Source organism: Rhinoraja longicauda, chromosome 8, assembly GCF_053455715.1.
Source record: "Rhinoraja longicauda isolate Sanriku21f chromosome 8, sRhiLon1.1, whole genome shotgun sequence".
In the NCBI taxonomy this organism is placed as follows: Eukaryota; Metazoa; Chordata; class Chondrichthyes; order Rajiformes; family Arhynchobatidae; genus Rhinoraja; species Rhinoraja longicauda.
The window spans coordinates 28,454,576-28,481,390 of NC_135960.1; the positions used below are offsets into that span (position 1 = coordinate 28,454,576).

At 41.3% G+C, this 26,815-nt stretch overlaps 1 protein-coding gene across 3 annotated transcripts in view; it reads right to left on the reverse strand.

The window, feature by feature from the left end:
• The window catches only part of vps8 (VPS8 subunit of CORVET complex), a 432,205-nt gene that overhangs the window by 70,067 nt on the left and 335,323 nt on the right, over positions 1-26,815 (reverse strand). For all 3 annotated transcript variants that reach the window (XM_078403484.1, XM_078403485.1, XM_078403483.1), the window contains one exon: positions 16,075-16,243. In XM_078403484.1, the coding sequence (XP_078259610.1) occupies positions 16,075-16,243 (169 nt within the window). The remainder of the gene's footprint in view (positions 1-16,074; positions 16,244-26,815) is intronic.

Consider the following 26,815-nt stretch of genomic DNA (forward strand, 5'->3'; position numbering starts at 1 on the left):
GGCAGCATCTCTGGAGAGAAGGAATGGGTGACGTTTTGGGTCGCGACCCTTCTTCAGACTGCCATTCGGCAAGGTTCCAGGTTCAGTAAATGGATAAAGTTAGATGAATATGATAAAACCTCAGGGAAAAAAGGCAGATGAAAATGAGTTATTTTATGCTTATTGGGGATGTAGGAGAAAACAAGAAAGAAATCAGGAGGGCAAAAAGGGGCCATGAAATGACCTTGGCAAGTAAAATTATGCCAGGGGAATCCCAAAACCTTCTATATTAGAAGCAAGTCAGGGACGAGTGGGGTAATCAATGTATAGAGTCAGGAAGTCAGGAATGTGAACAGATTATTCTAAATGAATGTTTCTCTTTGGTATTCACCAGATGAGAAGGTCTTAGATGCTGAAAAGTCCACTCAGAAAAGCAGGGACTGATTAGTAGGTGCCACCACATGCTTTTGAGCAGGGAAGATAATGCCTCATGTGTTTTTTGAGGAGGTAGATAAGGAGATTGATGAAGGAAGTATGTTAAATGTAAGGAACTGCAGATGCTGGTTTACAAAAAAAAGACACAATGCACTGAAGTAACTGAGCTGGTCAGGCAGTATTTCTAGAGAACATGGGCAGGTGACATTTTGTGTCGAGATCCTTCTTCACAGAAGGGTTCCGACCCAAAACGTCACCTATCCATGTTCTCTAGAGATGCTTCCTGACCTGCAGTATGGTAGATGTTGTCCATATGCACTTTTATAAGGCCTTTGACAAGGTCCCACGTGCATTGTATGGATTGGTTCTAGAATCTTTGTTGTTTAAAAATCATTTTATGAGAGCATAGTAGGTATAATTAGGAAGTTTGCAGATGACACAAACATTAGTGGATTCATAGATACAACGGGGCATAGATCAACTGGAAAGTAGGGCTGAACAGTGGCAGATGGAGTTTAATCCTGACAAATATGAGGGAATACATTTCAGGAGGCCAAATTCCAAAGGACATACAAAGTAAATGGCAGAGGCCAAAGGATTGTTGATGTAGAGAGACCTTGGGGTGAAAGTCCCAGGGTATTGTAAATCTTTGTAACTTTCTACATAGTTATCACATGGAGCACAGTCAACACTCAATATGTTTTGGCAACAAGGGAATCTAAGGAATTGGGAAGTCTGGAAAACACAATCAAGTAAGAGCTTCATCTGCGCTCTGGCAGAAAGTATGAATTGATAGGCAGTGTCCTCTTGATCAAGAGTCAATCATTTTTATTGCAAAATCCAGATGCAAGAGCAATTTCAATTCACCAGTTATACTCCTATGGTAGAACAGTCAGCTTAGTCAACAGTCAGGATGAAACAAACTATAGAGCGGAGGTGCAGAACCTGGCGGACTGGTGCTCGGATAACAACCTGTCCCTAAATACCACCAAGACCAAGGAGCTGATCATCAACTTCCGTAGGTCACATAACGGGGAATATGCCCCGATCTCTATCAACGGGGACAGTGTGGAGAGAGTGTCCAGCTTCAAGTTTCTGGGCACTCACATTTCGGAGGACCTAACATGGTCCAATAACACTGCTGCGCTGGTCAAGAAGGCACAACAAAGACTGTTCTACTTAAGAACACTGAAAAAGTCTGGTCTACCCCAACAGCTGCTGACGACCTTCTACCGCTGCACCATAGAGAGCATCCTAACGCATGGCATCCCTGTGTGGTACCTCAGCTGCACGGAGGCAGAAAGGAAAGCTCTACAGCGGGTAGTCCATAGAGCTCAGAGGGCCATCGGAACACAGCTACCAGACTTGGAGGGCATCTACAACACACGATGCCTCAGAAAAGCCACCAGCATCCACAAAGACTCTTCACACCCCTGCAACAGTCTGTTCGAACTCCTTCCATCGGGCAGACGATACAAGGCCTTCTACGCCCGCACCTCCAGACTCAGGAACAGCTTCATCCCCAGGGCCATAGCTGCTATGAACCGGTCCTGCTGAGCCGGATGGCCACAACGCATAGATCAACTTGCACTTTACCCTGTTCAAAACTGTTACAACTGTTTCGTTTCGTTGGGTTGCTGCTGTCTAAATTACTTAAATTATTGCATCTTATGGGAGGCGCATTCCCAATCTCGTTGTACCCCTGGGTACAATGACAATAAAGATATATTGTATTGTATTGTATTAACATTACTACCAAGGTAGCATAATAAATAGGCACTTCAGTCTAGGTTTTCGAGGTTTGAAAAAAAATCAGATGAGCTCAGCAATGCAGATTACCAGGATAGAGTCAAAGACTGAAATTGTGTTCAAATCTCTATCAGAGTAATTTTATCTTATCTATTCATTTTTCAGTAGCTGGGTATCACTGGCAAGGCAGCATTGATGAGCCATCCGGAATTGAGAAGCCACCTGTATGAGTCAGGCAGCAAAGGCACGTCCACAATTCCAGTTCCAATATTTAGATCCAGCCACAACAAAGGATTGGTGCTATATTTTTCAAATTCTACATGCTGTGCTGCTCAGAAAAGTGGAGATGTTCCCATGTACTTGGAGTTCTTGTTATTTTTATTAGTAGAAGTTGCAGGGTTTAGCAGGGCTGTCAGAAAATATTAGATGAGTTAAGTGCAGAGCAGCTTGTAATGGGAACACACCACGACAAGGTGGTAAAATCAAAATCAGGCCATTGCACACATTAAGGAGAAACAGCAGAAGGAAAGGGAACAAAAGACGATGGTGTAGAAACTTGTTCCAGACAGCAGAGAACCCAGAGATTGGTAGCCTCTGGCACACTTGTTGTGAAGCAATTGAACAGATGGTGAAAAGTCAACAGATTAATTACTGCATATACATTACAGTTCAAGTCAAACTTTTTACTCAGCCAAATCATATATTTCTGCCCTGTGGCTTTGCAATGAGACCATATGCGTTGCCACAACCACTGGGTGTTCAAAACTACCAACGCTAAAGCACATACATGCAAATGTTTAGTTTAGTTTAGTGATACAGTGCGGAAACAGGCCTCTCAGCCCACCAGGTCCATGCCGACCAGCGATCCCCGCACACTAACACTATCCTACACTAGGGACAATTTACAATTATACCAGCCTGGTCGACTTCCTCACCACCTACCCAGCCTAGCTCACTTTCTCACCATCTCCCTATGACCCTCAACTTTTCTTCTTTTCCAGTATTCCTTTTTTTAAGTTACTGTTGAATCTGTTTCCACTGCTTCATCAGGCAGTGCTTTGCAGGCCATAACCATTTATAGGTTGTAATGCCAGTACAATCTGTCAGTCCTCAGAAGGTGCACAACATGAGCCAAAGGTGTTGGCGCGTCCATCTGTGCAGGTGGCACTTCAAGCCATGGAAACATAAAATAACTGAATTGTCTATCTTTCTATGTCGATGGTTAATTTACGGTGCACATCCCCCATTCCTGTTATGTTGTGCAGATTCATCACATTCAGCCTTTTTTACTTAATGCTTCTCTTTATTTTGTACGGTCAAGGGCACATTCACTGTTTATTTCTGCATCTTTATAGAGCATTAGTTACACTGTTTGTGATAATGGCTACCATTAATCAGAAATCTCTGCTATTAAATTGAACAGGGTTCTGTTTGTCAGCGAATGTAACTGAGAATTTGAATTATCTCTTTGAAACCGAGAAAATTGTTTTTCAAATCCTTTAAAGCTTTATGAATATAAGAATCTAATTTCTCTTGCAATTATGTGAGTGACAGTGATTTTATTCTCAGAAATTGTACAAGGTTTTGCAAATGGAACTAGCTGAGATGGGGCTTCTTGGTTGGCATGAATGAGTTCAGTCTAAGGGTCTGTTTCTGTGCTGTATGACTACTGTTAATGTAAATTGATTTGCAAAGTAGAATGCTAGTTATATTCCTTAGAAATTGTCAATAAAAATGTAGCTTGAGCTTGTGCTATGCTAATTTGGACGAGTCCCATCTTTACAAGGCGTCCTTGTACATCAGTGCCCTTGTACATCAGTCATTGAAAGGTGCATGCAGGTACAGCAGGCAGTGAAGAAAGCTAATGGCATGTTGGCCTTCTTAACAAGAGGAGTTGAGTATAGGAGCAAAGAGGTCCTTCTGCAGTTGTACAGGGCCCTGGTGAGACCACACCTGGAGTATTATGTGCAGTTTTGGTCTCCAAATTTGAGGAAGGACATTCTTGCTATTGAGGGAGTGCAGCGTAGGTTCGCAAGGTTAATTCCTGGGATGGCGGGACTGTCATATGTTGAAAGAATAGAGCGACTGGGCTTGTATTCACTGGAATTTAGAAGGATGAGAGGGGATCTTATTGAAACATATAAGATTATTAAGGGATTGGACATGCTAGAGGCAGGAAACATGTTCCTGTTGTTGGGGGAGTCCAGAACCAAGGGCCACAGTTTAAGAATTTAAGGCCATTTAGAACGGAGATGAGGAAAACCTTTTTCACATGGAGAGTTGTGAATCTGTGGAATTCTCTGCCTCAGAAGGCAGTGGAGGCCGATTCTCTGGATGCTTTCAAGTGAGTTAGATAGAGCTCTTATAGATAGAGGAGTCAAGGGATATGGGGAGAAGGCAGGAATGGGTACTGATTGTGGATAATCAGCCATGATCACAGTGAATGGCAGTGCTGGCTCGAAGGGCCAAATAGCCTACTCCTGCACCTATTGTCTATTGTCAAAAGAGGTAAAAGAAATGTGAATATAATTTATAAGCACGAATGAATGCTTATTTATTTCACAAATCAATAAAACTGTTAATTGTGAAGCAATTGCTTTCAACCTTTCAAGAATGAAAAGTTGCTCATCTCAATTAATCATCTCATTTACAGAAAAGAAAGACCTTGTTTTGGTAAAAAATGTAAAGGTGGGAGTTACCATGGAGGAAAAAGCATAGAAAGAGACCTAAGAATATGTTCTTTTTTCACTCGGATTGCAAAGTAGGGAGGGAGAAGTAACCTTTAAAAAATTGGATAGAAATTAATTTGTGGACGTAAAGAGTAAAAAATTAAGTTAAATGGTAGGAAGACAATTGGATTTTTTTTAAGGCAGCAAATCCATCTTATTAGGCATGTTCTAGCAGAAATAATGGTGGGGCAATTATTTGAAAAAGTAAACTGGAAAAAAGTAGTACGGGGGGTCAGATATGAGAAAGGCAGGAAGTATTAAATAGTGTGAGCACCAGCTGTGTGCTATTACTTCATCCTCCACGGTAGCGCAGCGGTAGAGTTGCTGCTTTACAGCGAATGCAGCGCCGGAGACTCAGGTTCGATCCTGACTACGGGTGCTGCACTGTAAGGAGTTTGTACGTTCTCCCCGTGACCTGCGTGGGTTTTCTCCGAGATTTTCGGTTTCCTCCCACACTCCAAAGACGTACAGGTATGTAGGTTAATTGACTGGGTAAATGGAAAAATTGTCCCTAGTGGGTGTAGGATAGTGTTAATGTGCGGGGATCGCTGGGCGGCGCGGACTTGGTGGGCCGAAAAGGCCTGTTTCTGCGCTGTATATATATGATATGATATATGATGATATTTTGATGTGTATACTAAAACCTTAAAAAGCAGGCAGCAAAATATCCCAGCTGTTAGTCTTGAAAAATTACCTGCACCTGAACAATATATGAGTTTTTTACACAGCTTTTGGACTTCTGCAGTGTGATATCACACAGATAAAATCAGTTACTATGGAAAGAGGAAGAACATACACAGATAAACACCCATGAACAAGGTACAACAATTTGTCCAGGGCATGCTCATATGACCAGCTTCTTGATATTCCTTGGCATTTTCACCTCATATAATTTGATCGTTTTTGGCTACAATGTCCCAAGTGCTGGTATAGCATTCATCTGCTCGTCCATCAAGTTTGTTACAATAAATCAGAAAAGGATTCACAAAACATTGGAATTTTTCCCTATGGAAACTTGGGATCCTGAATGTAGCTGTTCGACAATCGTACAACTTCAGATGTCATAAAAATGGCAAGAATATCAGAGCAAGGGGCATCTGAAAAGAACTGTAAAAACAATTCACAAACAAGGAATAGGGCTGTGAAGGTTTATTAAAACTTTCTTCTCCATCCAATCTGAGAGATAATGCAAGACCATAAATCATGTCTACAGGACATCTACACAATATTTTTCCATCCTAAATGACTGTAGTAAACAGTCTGTAACAAGAGGAAAGTTAAATACATTTGCAATTACCATTGAAAAATGGTGGCTAGAGCTATGAGTAAGAATTTCTTGGTTCTTGACAGCAGAGAGATGCAAATGTCCCAGAGGACTAAGGAACAGCATAAATCAGGATTTTACTTGTTATTACTCCTTGCAATTTTCATGCTGAAAAACTGCAAAGTGGGTATTTGTGATTGGTGATTAATGTGGTGCAAGTCTACAGGAAGATCTAGGAGACTTTATTATGGTGCTGAACTTTGGGCAGATGACCTGAATACAACTGAGAATGTTAAATTGCAAGAAAAAGTATTGTTCAACATCTCTCAAAGAGGGGGGTGTTTAGCCATCTGATCGGGATTGGAACTGGGCCCAAGAACCGAAGGAACACCCTTTATTTCACACATGATGAAAGTGGACACTACTCTTTGATTTACATTTAATAATTTACTCTCTGATATGAGTTTCTATTCACTCTTTCTATTTATTTTCTTAATCTTATCACGTTAAGAGACATGCTTTATAATTTGTCACTGTTTAAAATTTTCCTATGAAAGACCATTATATCAGCTACCTGCAGAAAGTTTATTGGTCACATCAAGCAGTTACCTCTGTACGATTAGCTGTGGAAGAAGAAGGAACCAAGGTAGCAGCTAGCTGTGTGCCACTGCCCCAAGGAATTTGAAAAACAAAATAATTGCTTAAAAATAATGTTCTGAAAATACCAAGACCTGTTCTGACCCACAGATGCATCGTGACCTGCTGAGCATTTCCAACATTTGCTGTTTTAATAACGGTCTGAAACTCTGCTCCAACCATAGCACTGTACTTACTATGCTCCAGTATTATCATTGTTATGGGCTTGAAGGCAAAATAAAACTAACGCAGTCACAGCTTTGGAATGATTACATTACCATCATTGTCCCTTATTGTTACAATGGCACAGTCAAAGCAACAATCCGCCTGCAGCAGGGTTTTTTTCCAGCCCAAACAGATGGTCAGGATATTACCCACACAAAAAGAATAATTTCTTTAGAACCTCCTAAAAGGCATTAGAATAAACCTGCAATGCTACAGAGGAAAGAGTTAAATAAGCTGAAACAAAAAGAATAAAAAAGGTTCCTCTTTGCTTGTGAGACTCACAGCTGTGCGTGATGTCCTCAAAATTTAGATAATGTATTCGATCTACTCAATTACAGAGCAGTAGGTGGCATATTTATTAATTTCATACTGTGCTTCACCTTCTTAATGCTCACAGGCTAAAGATGAGAAGAGTGAAATTCTCCATGGAGGTCCATAATCTTCTTGTCATATTCTCATTTCAAGATAACTTTGTTTTGCTAAATCAGGTTCTACTTATTCATAAAAATTGAAACCTTAATTTCAGAAACTACTTAATAATACTTTGAGCTTAACATGTGGTATGAATCACTGTCACTATGACAGATGAAGTCTAACTGCTGAAAATACGATTATGATTAGCACAGTCGATAGCATCCAATGCAAAACATTAAGCATTCCTGAATACTAAAAGATGTCGCAGCAGCAATATATTTATGTAGCAGCATTAACATTGCAAAAGTGTCACATAAACTACATAGAAACTACCATACATAAACCGATGCAGTCATATGAAGAAGTATTAGATCAAATGACTAAAAACTACTTCTTACGGACAAGGAAGACATTGCTGGACAGGATGTTTCAGTGGGGAGGGGGTGGGTGGTATGCGGAGATTCCAGAATTCCAGAGATAAGGCTTTGGGAAGCAAATGTGACAACTACAAACAATAAAACAATTTAAGTAGGACATTTTCAAATGGGCAGAATTGGAAGAGTTTGTTTTTTTAGTAGGTCATAGGAAAGATATCATTAAGCTGGAAAGAATGCAGAACATATTTAGGAAGATGTTGACAAGACTTGTGAGCTTGAAAAAAAGGGAAAGGTTGGGTAGACGAGGACTTTTATTCCTTGGAGAGCAGTAGGCTGAGGGATGATCTTATAGAATTGTACAAAATCATGAGGGGAATAGATAAGGTGAATGCAGAGAATCTTTTATCCAGAGTAAGGTAATCAAGAATCAGAGGACATAGGTTTAAGGTGAGAGGGACACAATTTAATAGAAACCTGAGGTCAACGTTTTCACTCAGAGGGTGGTAGGTATATGGAATGATCTGTGAGGTGGTCGTTGAGACAGGTAAAAGAACAGCATTTAAAAGACACTTGGACAGGTACATGGATAGGAACGGTTTAGAGGGATATGGGCCAAATGCTGGCAAATGGGACTAGGTTATACAGGGCATCTTGGTTGGCTTGGAGAAGTTGGGCCGAAGGGCATGTTTCTGTGCTGTATGACTTCATGATGGCCCTGAGGATGTAGCCCAGACTATCACACAAACCAACCTCCCTTCCATTGACTCTATCTACACTTCACCCTGCCACAGCAAGGTTGACAGCATAATCAAAGACCTGTCTTACCCCGGTCACTCCCTCTTCTCCCCTCTCCCATCAGGCAAGAGGTATGGAGTTTTGAAAACACATACATCCAGATTCAGGGAAAGTTTCTACCCAGCTGTTATCAGGCAACTGTATGATCCTCTCAACAGCTAGAGTGCAGTCCTGACCTCCCATCTACCTCATTGGTAAACTTTGAACTGTACTTAATTGGACTTCAATGTCTTCTTGTACTAAATGTTGTACTCTTCATCCTTTATCTGCACACTGTGGATGGCTTGATTGTGTTCACATATAGTCTTTTCTTTCATTGGATAGCACGCAAACATAAGCTTTTCTCTGTACCCCGGTGGACGTAACAATAATGATAAACTAAACTGTTGAAAGGACTTTGAAAACAAGGTTAACTTTAAAATAAAGATCTCACTTAATTGTCAGCCAGTGCAGTTTGCATGCACCAGTGTGATGTGTGAGAGAGACGACACAGGCAGCAGAGCTCGGGATGTCCTCAGATTTATGGTGAGTAAAAAAAGGAATGATTTGGAGTGTCAAATCAGAGAAAACTAGCCTGGGTTTTAATGGATGCAGATCGGGTGAAACATGGGTACAGCCAGGTGAGACTGCAGGTGTTACTGAGAGCTCGATAGATTTAAAATTCAACTCTTGGTCAAATTGGCAGTGTTTAGGGGGTCTCAAATTGTTTTCAGGGAGGGGCTTCTATCACTGGATCACTAACAATGCTTGCAACAGGGACGAAAGACGATGGTTTCAGTATTTACAAAGTTTATTTGGAGGAGATATTTGCAACTGGTATGGAATATCTGATACACAGCCTAACAATCTGGAGACAGGAAGATAGACACAAAATGCTGGAGTAGCTCAGCAGGTCAGACTCATATTTCGCTTGGGCAGCTTACAACCCAGCAGTATGAAATTCTCAAACTTCAAGTAACCCTTGCATCCCCTCTCTCTCCGTCCCTCTTCCATCCAAGTCGTTGTACGTTTCAAAGTCGTCTTGTTGCGTCTCATTGTCTGTAATTATCATCGTTACTTTTTTGCATATCTTTCATTCATTTGTTCATATTGTTTACAGTGTACTATGTTTACATTCTGTTGTGCTGCAGCAAGTAAGAATTTCATTGTTCGATCTGGGACATATGACAACAAAACGCACTTGACTTGATCATCGTCTATATCTCTCATTTCTCTTTCCCCTGACTCTCTGTCTGAAGAAGGGTCTCGACCCGAAACTTCACCTATTCCTTTTCTCTAGAGGTGCTGCCGGAAAGCAAAAATATTAACATTGACAAGCAATCGTCTTTAGTCCCTGTTGCAAGTTAGAGGCAGGTTTTAATTTAACAAGTGGAAATAGAACTGATAGAGGCAATAAAATGCAAAACATTGGAAAGATAAAATATATGAAAAGAGAATACTTTGGGATATAAACACATCGAGAATGAACGAACATCGTCATGGAAACTGGGGATCACTCAGATTTCTAAATTGACACAAAAGTTAATCTACAGATCTAAGCATCAGACCACTGGGCTTTACTTAAAATCATTACTTAAAATCATAATCAGAAGGGATAACACTTTGGGATTCCTTCAGGTAGGTTTGAAGGGTTCCATGTAGCATCTATAATGCCCTCAAAACTGAATTCACTAGCATCAGGCTAGTTATGAGGGTTAAATGAAAACAAGGACATCATGGTCTTAGAACACAGGACAGCACAGGAACAGGCCCTTCTGTCGACAATGCCTGTGCCAAATACCAAGTTCTCTACCTGCATGTGATTCATAGCCCTGCATATTCATGTGCCCCTCTAAAAACCTTTCAAACTATCCAACTGCTTCCATCACCACCCCTGAAAGTTCATTCCAGGCACTCTCTCGACCATGCTCTGTTTGAAAGCTGCATGAACACGGGGTGGGATAGAATAATGCATGGATATCTCCAAGGGAATGTAATAATTTTCTGACAGCACATTCTATGTTATCCTATATCTCTAATAAGAATGACAAAAAGAAATCTGAGTTTGCTATTGCATTATGTTTCATTGTATTCTTAAAACTAGACAAGGCAAATAGCAATTTAACTCCCTGTACTAACCCACAAAACAAAAATGCTGTCAGTACTGAGCAGATGGGCTTTGGTTCAAAACTATGGGAGGTTGTCACACAGGATTAAAGGTGTCGAAACGGGGCCAGCATTATACATTTGGTTTCCCTGCAGGTGGATTATCAGAGGTTGAAGGAAGCCAAACTAGCAGCCAGAAGTGAAACAGAACGTGTCAGCACAAAGGGTTAAAGAAGAACTTTTGTAATAAAGCTCAATTACATGCCTCAATTCAGTTCATGCAGAACATCACCCCACAGAGAGTTACAGACCGCATCTTGATCCCACTGAAATTTATCAAGCTGGGAACACACATTTGTTTCCACCAATTTTATCTTCTTTCCATTATATGGAGAAGATTCAAAATAATTTACATTTAAAAAAATAAGGGTCGCCCAGCGATCCCCGCACATTAACACTATCCTACGCCCACTAGGGACAATTTTTACATTTTGCCCAGCCAATTAACCTACATACCTGTACGTCTTTGGAGTGTGGGAGGAAACCGAAGATCTCGGAGAAAACCCACGCAGGTCACGGGGAGAACGTACAAACTCCGTACAGACGGCGCCCGTAGTCAGGATCGAACCTGAGTCTCCGGCGCTGCATTCGCTGTAAGGCAGCAACTCTACCGCTGCGCCACTGTGCCGCCGTGGGGCGGGTTTGCCGGCTCCATAGCAGCGGGAGAGCCAGGCCTGGTGCTGGGGAAAGCAGCCGGAGCCAGGGCCCGGGCGTGACCAGGTAACCGCGAGCCTGAGGTGGACCAGGGGGAAAGGCGGCAGCAGCAGCAGTGGCGAGGCCGGACGTTGGTGGAGGTGGAGGCCGAGGCCTGGCGCTAGGCCTGCCCTTGGCTCCCCCGTCCGCCCTCCTCTCCCCGGCTGGCTCAGCGCCTTCCCCACGCCGCCCAGAGTCCAGCAACATGCTGTGGCCCCCCCCAAGGGCCGTTAATGGGAGAGCCGCTGCCGTTTACCCATCGCACTGAACATCTCCGCACCTGAACGGGACAGGACTCTTCCTTCCCCCCCACCCCCGCTCCACCAATGGCGGCCGCGGGTCGACCCGCGAGGCATCGCCGCTGCTGCGGCCCCATCGTCGCGAGGCTTCACCGCCGCCGCCGCCGAGGCCTCACCGCTGTCGACGCCCCATTTCACACCTTTGTTGTGTCGCCCCTCGACTGGACTCCGTCGGCCGCTTTGCCCGACCCGGGCTTCTACCCACGAGGCCCCGGACAATAAGTAAAATAAAAATTCTATCATGCATCTTCCAGAGAGATATGTCTGTCTAGCCAGCAACTAGATGTGAGTAAATGTTTTCCTTAAATCATTACTAATCACATATTCAAATATCATTGCAGTGCAAGTGACATTCACACCATTACTGAAGTGAACTATTTGTCATTTACAAATAGTTTAATTATAATTTGTAATTTATCTTCTATGGCATCGTTCATGCAAAATTGAATCCTACAAAATTTCATAACACTGGAAGTATTATGTGAGTTAACACACAATGCATTATTTTGCAGGATCCATGAAACTGGGTCTTCAACCGATAAAGAACATGCTGACAGCACAAGAAATTGCCCTATTTTGGGCTCAGTAAAGATTTCACAATGCTGAGGAAGCAATTCATCTAATAAAAGCAATTCAGAAATTCACAGCCTCACTTCTGTAGCTTTTTACCACTACTTCACTTGAGCAACTATGGTAAGTTGTCAAGGAAGTTGGAAGCACTGGCTGTTCAGCACAAATGTTCAAAAGGCATTGTCTTTGTAGATAGGCTCAGAATCTGTGAAGAAGCTTGCGAGTGGGATGAAGCTTTTATCAGATTTTCAATGTGGGGACGTACTCCTGCAGTGTTAGCTCTTTAACTGTTTACAGAAATGAAATATTTTTTATATCCAAATGTTCTTTAGAGAAGACTAGTTCTTTTCTCTTCTTGATTCAGTATAGAGTTGGAGCAAGTTACCTAATTACTACTTTTTTCACTGTGGATTTCCCTTCATTAAGGTAATTTTATGGTGTTTTCATAATTTCTTTCAAACTTTGTCTAACACATGCATTTGAATATCCAACATTGGTGATAATTTCAGCAATTTTATGTTTAATCTTTCAATGATTTAACATTTAACTTTTGACTATTGCGCCTGTCAAATTTGTTAATCGATCGGCAAATTTTGGCTGAAGTTCATATTCTATACAAATTTCCTTGAAGACAAAAGTTTATTTTGCATTTAATTTGTTTCTGGATTTAAGTGGCAAGATAAATGGAATCATAATGCTTACCAGTGAATGTCCCCTGGTTTGTGATAGCATTAAGGTAACATGAAGGATCACATGATTCAGGCAGAGATATAACATGATTTTTATATTTATATATCTTCACACACCAATGGAAACAAAAATCATGTGAAAAGATGACAGACTTCTCTCTTTCAGGTCACTCTCAGAAAACCACAAAGCATTTGTACAGCCAAAAAATATTTTCTCCCCCATGTGTGGCTACTTGAACATTATGAGAATTGTTATAATCAAATTACACCACAACAATCTTTCATAAGCAGCAATGTCATAAAGAGCACACAACTGATAAAAATAGTTGCAGGATTTTATGTGTTGTCATTTGAAGATATAAGGGAGCATGTAGAGGAACAGATACAGGCCATGATGTGAAGGAGAGTGAAGGAGCAGGCAGTATTTCAACCACTGGTCTCAGAACTTGTTTCAAATCAGGGCAAATTTTATTTAAATGAACAAATAGTCAATAGTCTCAGTTAAACCAGGTTTGTTTAGTTTCATCAGGAAGCCATTTGGTTCAAATGTTTGGCTTGCAGCAGGCCTAATCCACCATGTCTAGCCTCCATCCTTTCCTTTTGCTACCTGCCAGTTGCTTCCAGTAAAAACTGCCTGACTTTGATATTCTGTACAAATTTGGAGTATTGTATGCATCTGTGGCTGCCCCATTACAAGAATGATGTGGAGGCTTTAAAGAGGATATAGAAGAGGTTTAACAGAATGCTGTCATAGTTAGAGGGCATTAGCCAAAAGCAATGTTTGGACAAATGTAGATTGGTTTCTCTGGATAGTCAGAGATTGAGTGGAGCACTGATAGAAGTATATAGAACTATGAGAGGCATAAATAGGGTAGACAGTCAGAACCTTTATCACCAGGGTGAAAATGGCAAACACTAGCGTGCATAGCTTTAAGGTGAAAAGGGATTTTTTAAAGATGTATGTGACATGTTTTTTTTACACAGAGACTAGTGGGTGCCTTGAACCTGCTGCCAGGGGTGGTGGTGGAAGCAAATATGATTGTGGTGTTTGAGAGGTTTTTAGATAAGCACATGGATATATGGGGAATGGCGGGATATGGATCATATACTGGCTGAGGAGATTAACCTTCCTTGGTATAGCATTCAGCACAGGCATTGTGGGCCAACAGGCCTGTTCTGGTGCTGTCCCGTTCAATGTTCTTTTCAGCTGTCTGAAAACAATGAGTTCTGGCAGAGCAGTACTTTGTAAGACAAGGTGAGGACAGATGATGGAAAATGGATCGTCTTTCGTGAACAGGGGACACATAGTCTGCAGATGTTTCAAGCTGACCTTGGGCTGAAGGTCCTCCAGAAAAATACAGACCATTATTTTACTTAGTTTACGTAATTCATTATTTTGCTAAAGAAAAATGCTGTCTAATTATTTTTGGAGAACACTAATATAATTTCGCAGTGGGGTTACTCCAGCTTTTTGTGACTAATATCATTTGTTTCAGTGAAAGTAGTTTCAAGTAGGAACCCTAACTATACAGAATTAATATTTTTTTTAAACCTGAATGAACGACATCCTAAAAGTAGTTGCATAAATTTTGTCAGTGGCAAAGTAATAGTTTTGGAATGGACAGCCTGATATTATCTGGTATGTTTAATGAATACCTAACAGGTAGGTGCAGAGCAGATTTCCCAGAATGTTGCATGGAATGGAGCATTTCAATTGTAAGGAGAGGCTGAATACGTTAGATTTATTTTCCCTAGAGCAGAGAAGGCTCGGGGGTGATGATGGCAAATCATCACGGGGGTGATCTGATAAAGGGATCCAAATTTATAAGGGAAAAAAAAAAAATTATGGCTAGGAGTATCTTAAACAAGAGGCATCGGTACTTTAAGAGGGAATTGGTTTAGGGGCATCTGAGGGGGATTTTTAAAACTTGAAGTGCAAAGACATAGAATGCTAAATGTGGTTAAATCGGCCTATTATAGATAGGTATAATGGTTAGCAAGGACATGGTGAGCCAAAAGGCCTATGTCCATGCTAACTAACTCGAAAGCTTTGGATATTCTTCTGTGTGAATGCAGTGTCCTTTGAAAGGGTATTTAAAAAATAACTTGCGGTTTGCATGACTGCTCCAATTTCCAGGTTTAGCTGTGTATTTGTGGATGTCACACACTAAAAACAATGAGTTGCGATAGCCTCAAAGCTATTCCTAGCACGAAATTCAAGTCAATAATTGGATAAATACGGTTTGTTTCTATCGTGATAGGAACTAATTTGGATCTAACTATATTAAAGCACAGATCCTTAATAATTAGAGACAAGAAAATCCTCGGTTTACTTCTCAGTAATGGTGAGAACAGCTGCTTTGTGTATCACCACCTGACATGAAGAAAACGACTAATTTGTCTGAAGTGACTGTCAATATAGATGACAGGACACGGCAAGGTGACTGAGTCTTTGTTTTAGGTTCTGTTATTTCACAGCAAATATTCTCAGTTATTCACCTGGAAAACGTCAACATGCTTTTTCTGACAAAACATTCGCTTCTTGGTAATGTGTGACTTTATACAAGCTATCTCCTTGAAAGGTTGCACCCAAGAACAAAATCTTACAACACGAAAGGAGCCTTAGGGAAATGGATTATTTTCAATAGATGTAGTTATTTCACACTACCATGCTCTGACAATACAATACAATATCTTTATTGTCACTGTACACGTACAACGAGATTAAGAATCTGACATTTATGCACAAACTATGGATAAAACTCAGTTCATCAGTACTAAATTTAGATGATGAAAAACCATCCCATAAACCACATGACCACAAACATACTTCAATCCCAACTTCCCAACATTGCCATTTCCCATCTATCTGTACACAGACTTATATTCTGATTGCATATTAACACAAAGGATAGACTGAAAAATCAGAGCAAATTTCACTCATTTTAAAGAAAAGGTTAAAATAGCTGGGGAAAGAAAGATTCTGTTCAATGTCATGTAAACAACAGCACATCCTCTGAGGAACATTGGAATTATGACCATCAAGGAAACATCTTTTATTCTAAACCATCTTACCTGTGCCAAGGAAGTGCTACGACCCTTGTTGACATCTGATCCCAAATCTCGGCGTCTTCCTGCTTTATTACCAGAGTTGCATTTGTAGCAAGTCCATCTTGTCTGTCCTTCAATTTGAACCCCACAGTCTTTACTTTGGAGACAATGAGCATGGTAGATGTGACCACAACTGCAAGTGAAATTAACATAAATGAATATGGTTACTTTATGGCAAGCAAGTCACGTAGAATGATTTGTGAGGCACACCCCCCCCCCCCCCCCACCCCAATTTTGGACACCTGTATTCATAAAGAATGGTGTAGGAAGGAACTGCAGATGCTGGTTTAAACCTAATATAGACACAAAAAGCTGGAGAAATCAGCGGGACAAGTAGCATCTCTGGAGAGAAGGAATGGGTGACATTTCAGGTCTGAAGAAAGGTCTCGACCCGAAACGTCACCCATTCCTTCTGGTGGCGCAGAGGTAGAGTTGCTGCCTTACAGCGAATGCAGCGCCGGAGACTCAGGTTCGATCCTGACTATGGGTGCTGTCTGTATGGAGTTTGTACGTTCTCCCCGTGACCTGCGTGGGTTTTCTCCGAGATCTTCGGTTTCCTCCCACACTCCAAAGACGTGCAGGTTTGTAGGTTAATTGGCTAGGCAAATGTAAAAATTATCCCTTGTGGATGTAGGATAGTGTTAATATGCGGGGATCGCTGGGCGGCGCGGACCCGGTGGGCCGAAGGGCCTGTTTCTGCGCTGTATCTCTAAATCTAAAACATTCCCTCTCTCCAGAGATGCTGCCTGTCCCGCTGAGTTACTCCAGCTTTTTGTGTCTATCTTCATAAAGAATGGGATGTGTGGGGCTGCATAGCCTCCTCCTGATCCTATGCTCATGTGTCCTTTGATAGCAGGGCTCATTCCAGATCTATATAGACATCTCATTTATTTTTACGTGTTTTTGTGGTCGGTAAAAGTCTTGCCCAAGCAAATGAGAGCATAATTTAAGATTCAAAGTTGGGATCTGGTTGTACCAATTACTTTGTGTTGTGAGATTGGGGTTGGGTGCTGAGTCATCAAACAAATCCAGCAAGTTCATTCAAAAATATTGTTATATAATGAGACTTAGCCACTTTTAATGAGCTATGTTTTGCAAACACTGATGAGAAGAATAATTGGGTTTTAGTAGCATTAATTGACAAAATGTTTAAGCCAGGTCCCAAAAAAGTATGTGTGCTTCTTAGGATAATGTTGGAGTAATTTTAGTGCCTGCTTGATTCAGCCGAGTAGCTGCTTATTTAATGCCACATGGGGACTTCAGTCCAGTTTTACAATATTATGTTAATGCCTCCAGAATAACTAAAGAAATGCACTAAAATTATGGTTTCATATAATTGTCAGCAAATCTAGAATTAATAAGCACTCCTCCATGGTATACAAATGTTACATAGTCTGAGCATGTGGCATTAAATAAGAGCTATTCTAGTTATTCAAGCAGGCACTAATTATTTTGGCGATTCCCAACACCGTCTTATCTCCCTGCCTCAATCCCCATCACCCACATCATCCTGTGCCACAGAAATGTCACTATTGTCTTCCTTGGCTGTTGGTGACTAAAAATATGAGTGTGGCAAAAACCACCACAACGGCCTTTCACCTGAACAACAAGGAAGCTCAACGCCACCTAACCGTCACCGTCAATGGGTCATCCCCTACCCTGCAACCCATTTCCTACATACCTTGGGGTGAAACTAGATGGGCAGCTGACCTACAAGCAACACCTTGAAGCTCTCCATGCTAAAGTCTCGGCACGGAACAACCTCCTGCGTTGCTTGGCCGGATCATCATGGGGCGCCAGGACATCTACTCTTCGAACGAGTGCTCTTGCACTCGTGTACAGCGCCGCTGAGTACGCCACCCCAGCATGGTGCCGCAGCGCTCATACCAGCAAGCTAGACGCCACCCTCAACGACACCATGCGGATCATCACTGGCTGCCTTCGCCCTACTCTGACGGATCCCCTGCCGGTGCTCGCAGGTATCGCAACCGCCAAGCTTTGCAGAGAGTTCTTCACTCATAGGCTGGTGTGCAAGGCCCCATCGGACGCCAACCATCCTTTGCACCACCTCGCCCAGGATTCACAGCAACTGGGACCTCAACGACTGTCATCTCGTCGCCCTTTCTCCCGTCATGCAGTGACCCTCTGTGGCTCTGGTTTCAACATACTAGGAGCATGGAGAACCAGCTAGGAACAGACATTGCGACCTCCTCAATTCATAGAAACATAGAAAATAGGTGCAGGAGTAGGCCATTCGGCCCTTCGAGCCTGCATCGCCATTCAATATGATCATGAATATAATTCACTGTCGCATCGAACACCACAGCCCCACCCGGCTCGGACATGCCCCGCAAAGAGTGGGTCGCCCTGAACCGGCTCCATACATGGGTCGGCCGGTTCAACGGCAACATGCATCATTGGGGGTTGCGTTCATCAGCAGCCTGCGTGTGTGGAGCAGACCAGCAAACAGCGCAGCACGTCATTTTCGACTGCACTGTCCTCCGTTCCCCTGGTGGAGGGGTAGACCTCACGGCCCTCGACAACAGCACATTGCACTGGCTACAGCGCCTGGAGGGCTTTACATAATTTCTGCTGCCTCAAACGCAAGAAGAAGACTATAAATATAGCAATAAGGATCTTATACAGATGTATAAAATTATAAAAGGACTGGACAAGCTTGATGCAGAAAAAATGTTCCAATGTTGGAGGAGTCCAGAACCAGGGGCCACAGCCTAAGAATAAAGGGGAGGCCAATTAAAACTGAGGTGAGAAGAAACTGTTTCACCCAGAGTTGTGAATTTGTGGAATTCTCTGCCATAGAAGACGGTGGAGGCCAATTCACTGGATGAATTTAAAAGAGAGTTAGATAGAGCTCTCGGGGCTAGTGGAATCAAGGAATATGGGGAGAAGGCAGGCACAGGTTACTGATTGTGGATGATCAGCCATGATCACAATGAATGCTGGTGCTGGCTCGTAGGGCCAAATGGCCTCCTCCTGCACTTATTTTCTATGTTTCTAATACCTCCATCACAAGGGATTCATCCACAATTGATAGAGACACATTGAAATGAACTCATGTTTAGTCCACAGTAGATGCACAGGTTACTCTGAGCTGGAATTGCATTGATGACCCCTTCTGTCACATATTGGGGTCAAGCATTTACTCATTTGGCCATTTTGACCAAAATGGCCATTTGTAAATAGAGTTGAGATTTTAATTTACCTTTGTCAAATCTGGGTGATTGCACTGTTTTAATCTTCCTTGTCTCCGTATGTGCCCTAACCCTAACCAGTCGCTTTTGTTTCCATAGAATGAAACCATGGAATGAAATCGTACAGTTAATGTAGAAAAGGAAAAAATGCTACAGAAAATTGTTATATAATGAGACTTATATAATGCTACAAAATTCTCAAGGTAGTTTCACAAGCAAAAGGCTATGCAGGAAATTCATAACGGCTAAATTTGAGAATCTTACTGCTTATTGTGCATTTAAAGCTATTTTGCACAATAATAGCTTTAAAATCATTATATTTTATATATAGGGCCTAGAAAATCTATCCTTTTAATGTAATTCGACGTTTTGACAAGGGTTAAAATCTAATGATTATAATCATTGATTTAAGTGGATGAATGCCAAGTTTGTGCACCATTTTATTCTTGATTCTATTGCCCTATTTAGTATAGTCCAATAGTCGCAGAAGATTCGACTAGACCCGATCCGGGTCAGATCGCCCGGCGTGGGGGAGCTGAGATCCCCCCCCGATGCAGAAGCTTGATCGCCCCGATGCGGAGGGCCCAAACGCTGCCGGCTACGGGAGTCAAGATCGATCTGTCAACGGAAGGCTCGAGGCCCCCGACCGTGGGAGAACAAAGAAGGGAAGAGTTTTAACTTTTCTTCGCCTTCCATCACAGTGAGGAATGTGGAGTCACTGTGGTGGATGTTTATGTTAAAATGTATGGGCGGGCTTGCTCTTCCAAATTTCAGGTTATATTACTGGGCCTCTGCCATCAAATCCTTTGCTTTCTGGCTTGACACCTCAAACATCCCTCTGAATTGGCTAAAAATAGAACAAGATAATTGGCACCAATACTCAATAGGTACCATCCTACTAGCTCCTACTTCAATTGATAAATCATATTATGGATTTAATCCTGTTACGCACAATTTGATACGTATATGGAAGCAAATCAGAACCCATTTTGAACTGAAACCTATATCTCTCGCTTTGCCCATTGCAAACAACCCCACATTCAAGCCATCTATTTTAGATGAGACCTTCTCTAAATGGAGTGAATTAGGAATCCACAGTGTCAGAGACTTATATATCGATGGTACGTTTACCACCTTTACACAGTTACGAAGGAAATTTGAACTCCCAAATAGTAACTTCTTCAGATGCTTGCAAATCAGGAATTATATACGAAAACACCTGTCGGGATTTGAAGTTGAGAGGCATTCTCAAATAGATGACTGCTTTAAAACATCACCATATAAAGACAAACTCATCTCCTATATGTATGATGTCCTTCTATCAATAACCTCCCCATCCTCTAGCAAGTATAAGATCAACTGGGAAAAATACATAAATGTGCAAATACCAGGTGAAATATGGGAGGAAAGCCTCGAACTTATACACAGATGCTCAAACAATGCTAGACACTGCCTCATACAGTTCAAAATTATACATAGACTTCACTACTCCAAATCAAAAATACACAGTATATATTCAAATGTTTCTCCTGCGTGATAAATATCACTCCTCAGATGCTATTCTTTTTCATAACTTTGTATCATGCCCTAAACTCACCTCTTTCTGGTCTGATATATTTAAGAATATCTCAGACATTCTTAACATCCCATTAAACCCAGAGCCCTTATTAATCATCTTTGGGGTATCTGAAACATCAAGACAACTCACAGCCGCTCAACGACAATTCCTCTCCTACTGTCTCATTACGGCAAAGAAACTACTGCTCATATCATGGAAAAAAACCAACAGCTCCCAATTCCAGAATGTGGCTCCATGACTTGGCCAGTACATTATATTTAGAAAGAATAAGATATGTTCTAAAGGATAGAGTCAACCAATTAAAAAAAATCTGGCAACCATGTGTGTCATTTCTTGCACAGAAGAATATTGACACATAACGTAAACCTATCCACACTCTAACCCATCCATTTTAATGAAATTATGAATAAGGGATAGAGGACAAGAGAGTTAGAGGTTTAGAAACAAGAGAGTCTTCACAAAAGAATTATTACACTGAACTGCTCCCTATGTACTGTAGTCGCCTTTTGCACTTTATTTATGTATTTATTTGTTTTTATTTTTATTATTTACTTTTTTTTCCTCCATTATTTATTTTTCAGATGTTTTTTTATAAACATGCCCGTCCATATTGTTTGTATAATACTCAAATGTTCTGTTTTGATATGTATATTTGGAAAAAATGAGCTTGGATATGGCAACATACTCTGTATTTAAAAATAAACAAAAATGTATTTTCCCCTGCAACCGCACGAGATGCAACACCTGTCCCTTTACCTCCCCCCTCAACTCCATCCAAGGACCCAAACAGTCTTTCCAGGTGAGACAAAGGTTCACCTGCACCTCCTCCAACCTCATCTATTGCATCCGCTGCTCTAGATGTCAACTTATTTACATCAGCGAAACCAAGCGCAGGCTCGGCGATCGCTTCGCTGAACACCTGCGCTCGGTCCGCATTAACAAAACTGATCTCCCGGTGGCCCCCTCCCATTCCCAGTCTGACCTTTCTTTCATGGGCCTCCTCCAGTGCCATAGTGAGGCCCACCGGAAGTTGGAGGAACAGCACCTCATATTTCGCCTGGGCAGTTTGCAGCCCAGTGGTATGAACGTCGACTTCTCCAACTTTAGATAGTTCCTCTGTCCCTCCCTTCCCCTCCTCCTTCCCAGATCTCCCTCTATCTTCCTGTCTCCACCTATATCCTTCCTTTGTCCCACCCCCCTGACATCAGTCTGAAGAAGGGTCTCGACCCGAAACGTCACCCATTCCTTCTCTCCCGAGATGCTGCCTGACCTGCTGAGTTACTCCAGCATTTTGTGAATAAATCGATTTGTACCAGCATCTGCAGTTATTTTCTTATACTAATGTATTTTGTGTATTCTGTTGCTTTTAATTGGCATGACTGTATGGCAAAACAAATTCCTCGTATGTTGCAAAACATACTTGGCTAATAAAGTATGATTATGACTATGATTATATCTGTTACAAAAAGCAAGCCTAGAAATGACAATTGACGACAAAGTATTATCCATTTAGATTTTGATCATCCACTCTTTAGCATTGCATAAGAGCAGAGAGGTGGTTTATTCCCGTGCTCACTAAGAATGAATATCCAACCAATTACAATTGCCAAACGCAAATGCTGAGTTCCACGAACCTTGGCTAATTTATAATTATAAATTACATTATAAACTGATAAATATAATTATAAAGTTTAATAATTACCAGAGATTTATATAGGGAGTATATAAAAATAAATATAATTTATATAACTCCCTATATAAATATATGAAGGGAGTAAATTGTTCAACAGAGCCATGATGAGTGACACTAAATCAGAGAAGTCAAGGAAATCAAAAATATAAAAGGCACAGCATCTTTTGAATGGAATTTCAGAGTGATGAAGTCAAGATCTATATGTAAATGATTCTGAAATATATATTTGAAATCAAATTTTGCAGTGCACATATTAGTTCTTGGATGCATGCATTAAATGCAGAACAAAGCAGCAGATCATTGCATTTTGTTTCAGAAATTCAATTCCATGACACTGAACTTTGGAAGTGGAAAACAAGATTCTGCCCCCATGACACGAGAGATAGAGTCAGAGACATACACCATAGAAACAGGCCCTTGGGTCCACCATGTCCATGCCAACCATAAGTACCTTTAGTTTAATTTAGTTAATTTTATAGTCATGTGGACCAAGGTACAGTGAAAAGCTTTTGTTGCATGCTAATCAATCAGCAGAAAAACTCTACATGATTACAATCGAGCCATTCACAGTGTACAGATATATGATAAAGGGAATAACGTTTAGTGCAAGATAAAGTCCGATTAAAGATAGTCCAAGAGTTTCCAATGAGGAAAATAGTAGCTCAGGATCATTCTCTAGTTGTTGATAGGATGGTTCAGTTGCTCGATATCAGCAGGGAAGAAACTGTCTCTTAATACGGAGGTGTGCGTTTTCACACTTGTGTACCTCTTGCCTGATGGAAGAGGGGAGAAGATAGAGTCAGCAGGGTGAGGCGCATCCTTGATTATGCTGGTGGCCTTGCCAAGGCAGCGTGAAGTGTAAATGGAGTCAATGGAAGGGAGGTTGGTTTGTCTGATGCACTGGGCTGCGTCCACAATTCTCTGCAATTTCTTGCGGTCTTGGATGGACCTGTTCACAAACCATGCTGTGATACATCCCGATATAATGCTTTCTACAGCACATCTGTAGAGCTCTTGGGTAGAGTTGTTGGGGACATGCCAAACTTCCTAAACCTTCTAAGGAAGTAGAGCGTTGGTGTGCTTTCTTGGCCATTGCTTCACGATGAGTGGTCCAAGAAAAGCTGCTGATGATATTTACTCCTCAGAACTTGAAGCTTTCAACCATTTCTATTTCGGCACCATCAATGCATACCAGGGTATGTGTACAGCTTTGCTTCCTGAAGTCGATCACTATCTCCTTTGTCTTGCTGACAATGAGAGAAAGATTGTTGTCTTGACACCAGGACACAAGGTTCTCAATCTACTTCCTGTACTCTGTCTCGTCATTATTTGAGTCGTGAGCATATAAGGAGAAGGGGCTGAGAATGCATCATTGTTGGGCACCAGCATTGAGGATTATCGTAGAGGCTTTGTCCCCTATCCTCACTGATTGTGGTCTGTTAGTCAGGAAGTCGAGGATCCAGTTGCAGCGATTAGTGCTGACTCCAAGTTCCATGAGTTTGGTGATGAGCTTGGATGGGATAATGGTGTTAAAAGAGCTGTAGTCTATGAATGGAAGTCTGGTGTAGGTGCCTCTCTTATCCAGGTGTTCCAGGAATGAGAGAAGAGGGGAGAAGATGGAATCTTCAGCTATGGACCAGTTGTGGCAGTTGGCGAACTGCAGTGGGTCAAGGCTGCTTGGTAGACTGGATTAAATGCATTCCAAAATAAGCCTCACAAAGCACTTCATCATGGTCGATGTCAAAGCCACTGGACAGTACCTTTTAATAACAAATCCCATTTACCAGCATTAGGTCCATCGATTTCTATGTTTCGGTGATTGATGTATTTATTTACCCATTTCATGATTATTGTTAGAGCCTCTGCTTCCACCATCTACTCAGTGTGATCCAGATTCAAAACGACCTATGTGTGATTCCTTCAGATTCCTCAGATCCTTTTGAAACATCTTACTCTTGCACTAACCCAACGGCTTCTAATTTTAGATAGATTGCCAGTGCCGCTCTTTATTTCGAATGCCTCTATCAGGTCTCTCCCTCAGTTTCCTCTATTTCAGAAACTTGTTCCTGGGAGTCAACAATTTTTGAAAGGCGTACATTACAATTTGTCCACAATTCACTCAAAGGACTTGTTTTTTTAGATCAAAACCTTATTTATTATAAAACAGCATCTGTAAGGAAAGGCAATAGGAGAAACACCAAGAAAGGCATCATGGGTAATAAAACTGGATTATAACAAATGTGTGCCAATTCACTCAAAGGACTTGTTTTTTTAGATCAAAACCATATTTATTATAAAACAGCATCTGTAAGGAAAGGTGATAGGAGAAACACCAAGAAAGGCATCATGGGTAATAAAACTGGATTATAACAAATGTGTGCCATATAAGTAATTTCATAAAATGTTGCAAACATCTTCAAAATAGCACTAGTGATTATTTTGATGTGCTGTCTATATATGCTTGCAATTTTTATAATGTAATGAGCAAGAACAGATCAGAAGATTAAACAGAGATTAAACTACAGTGCCTGTTTCCATGCTGTATGTTTCTATGACTTTAAAATGTAACAAATAGAGCCCCATAGTCATAGAACTATATAACATGGAAACAGGCCCTTCAGACCAACGCTCATGCCGACCAAGGTGCCTCATCTACACTAGTCCCAATTGCCCACGTTTGGTCCATATTCCTCTAAACCTTTCCTATCCATATACCTGTCTATATGTCTTTAATATGTTGTTATGGTACATGCCCTAACTATCTCCTCTGGCAGCTTGTTCCACATACCCACCACCCTCTGTGTGAAAAAGTTGTCCCTCTTTCCTCTTAAACCTCTGACCTCTGGTTCGATTCCTCTATTCTGGGTAAAAGGCACAGAGAATCTACCCTATCTATTCTCCTCATGATCTTATACAACTCTATAAGATCACCCTTCAGCCTCCAGTGCTCCACGGAATAAAGTCCTAGTCTGCCCAACCTAGTTAGTCTTCAGCTCAGACACTCAAGTCCTGGCAACATCCTCGTAAATCTTCCCTGCACTCTTTCCAGCTTAACAAAATCATGATGACTACAATTAAACACAATAATCCAAATGTGGCCTCTGCAATTATAAGATTTAAGCAGTTATTATATTGTGGAAATGTCTGTACACGATTGCCCAGCATAGTTGTGATTATATCATTGATGGGACCAGGATTTTGACTGAAGGGAAGTTAACACGAGGATGCTGTGAAGAATGCATAGTCTGTGTTGGACATTGAGTGCAGTGGAAGCTTGTTACCTAAGTTTAGACATACACTAAGATAGAGTGCCAACCTTCCAAGCACAAAGGTTCCAAATAGAAGATTTCCATAGGAAACAAGACCAGTGATAGTCTTTGGAAAATAGCTCTACATTTGGCTTTACATCATGGATAGCAAAACAGCATTTCACTCTACCTCGGTACATGTGACAATAAAGTATAATTGAATCATTGTTGAATCATATTCTCCCTGTGACCATATGGGTTTCCTCCCATATCCTAAAGATGTGTAGGTTAATTGACTTCTGTAAAGTGTGGAGGGAGTGCATGCGAAAGAAGGATAACATTGAACTTGTCTGAATGGGTGATCAATGGTCAGTGGGCTGAAGGGCCTGTTTCCATGCTGCATCTTTCAATCGATAAAAAATATGACCACGAAGGAGGGCATTAAAAGTATCAGGGAATGTACTAAGCACGGGGAAAAAAATGTTCATTGAATCTAAAGAAGACTGAAATGACGGGGCCACAATTTTGAAGATGTGAACGGAAGTTCCACAAATTAAATTGGGTGAAAATATAATGGTCATGGAGAATTATAGAGATGACAAAAGTTGGTTGACAGATAGGAATCATTAGAATAAATTGTTTTTTTGGGGGGATGGCATGTAGTAAACAAGCAACTAATAACTTTTCCATGACCTACTTTGACTTTTCTATCTACATTTCAGAGTGAGATTGTCACCCAATAGCCACTATAAGACCAATAACTCCCAAAGTTACTTTCACCATATTTCCTACTGATTTTCAGAGATTTTTCTTTTCCATTCACACCTTTTCTGATGAATTCACCTTCTATACTGTGCTTTTGATATGTTCTTTCTCCTCAACTGCAGGTTTCACTTCACCATGTTAGTAGCATTCCCCATATCTGTTTCTTGGTTGTCATCTATCACCCTTTCTCAATCAAGTTCATGTCAGG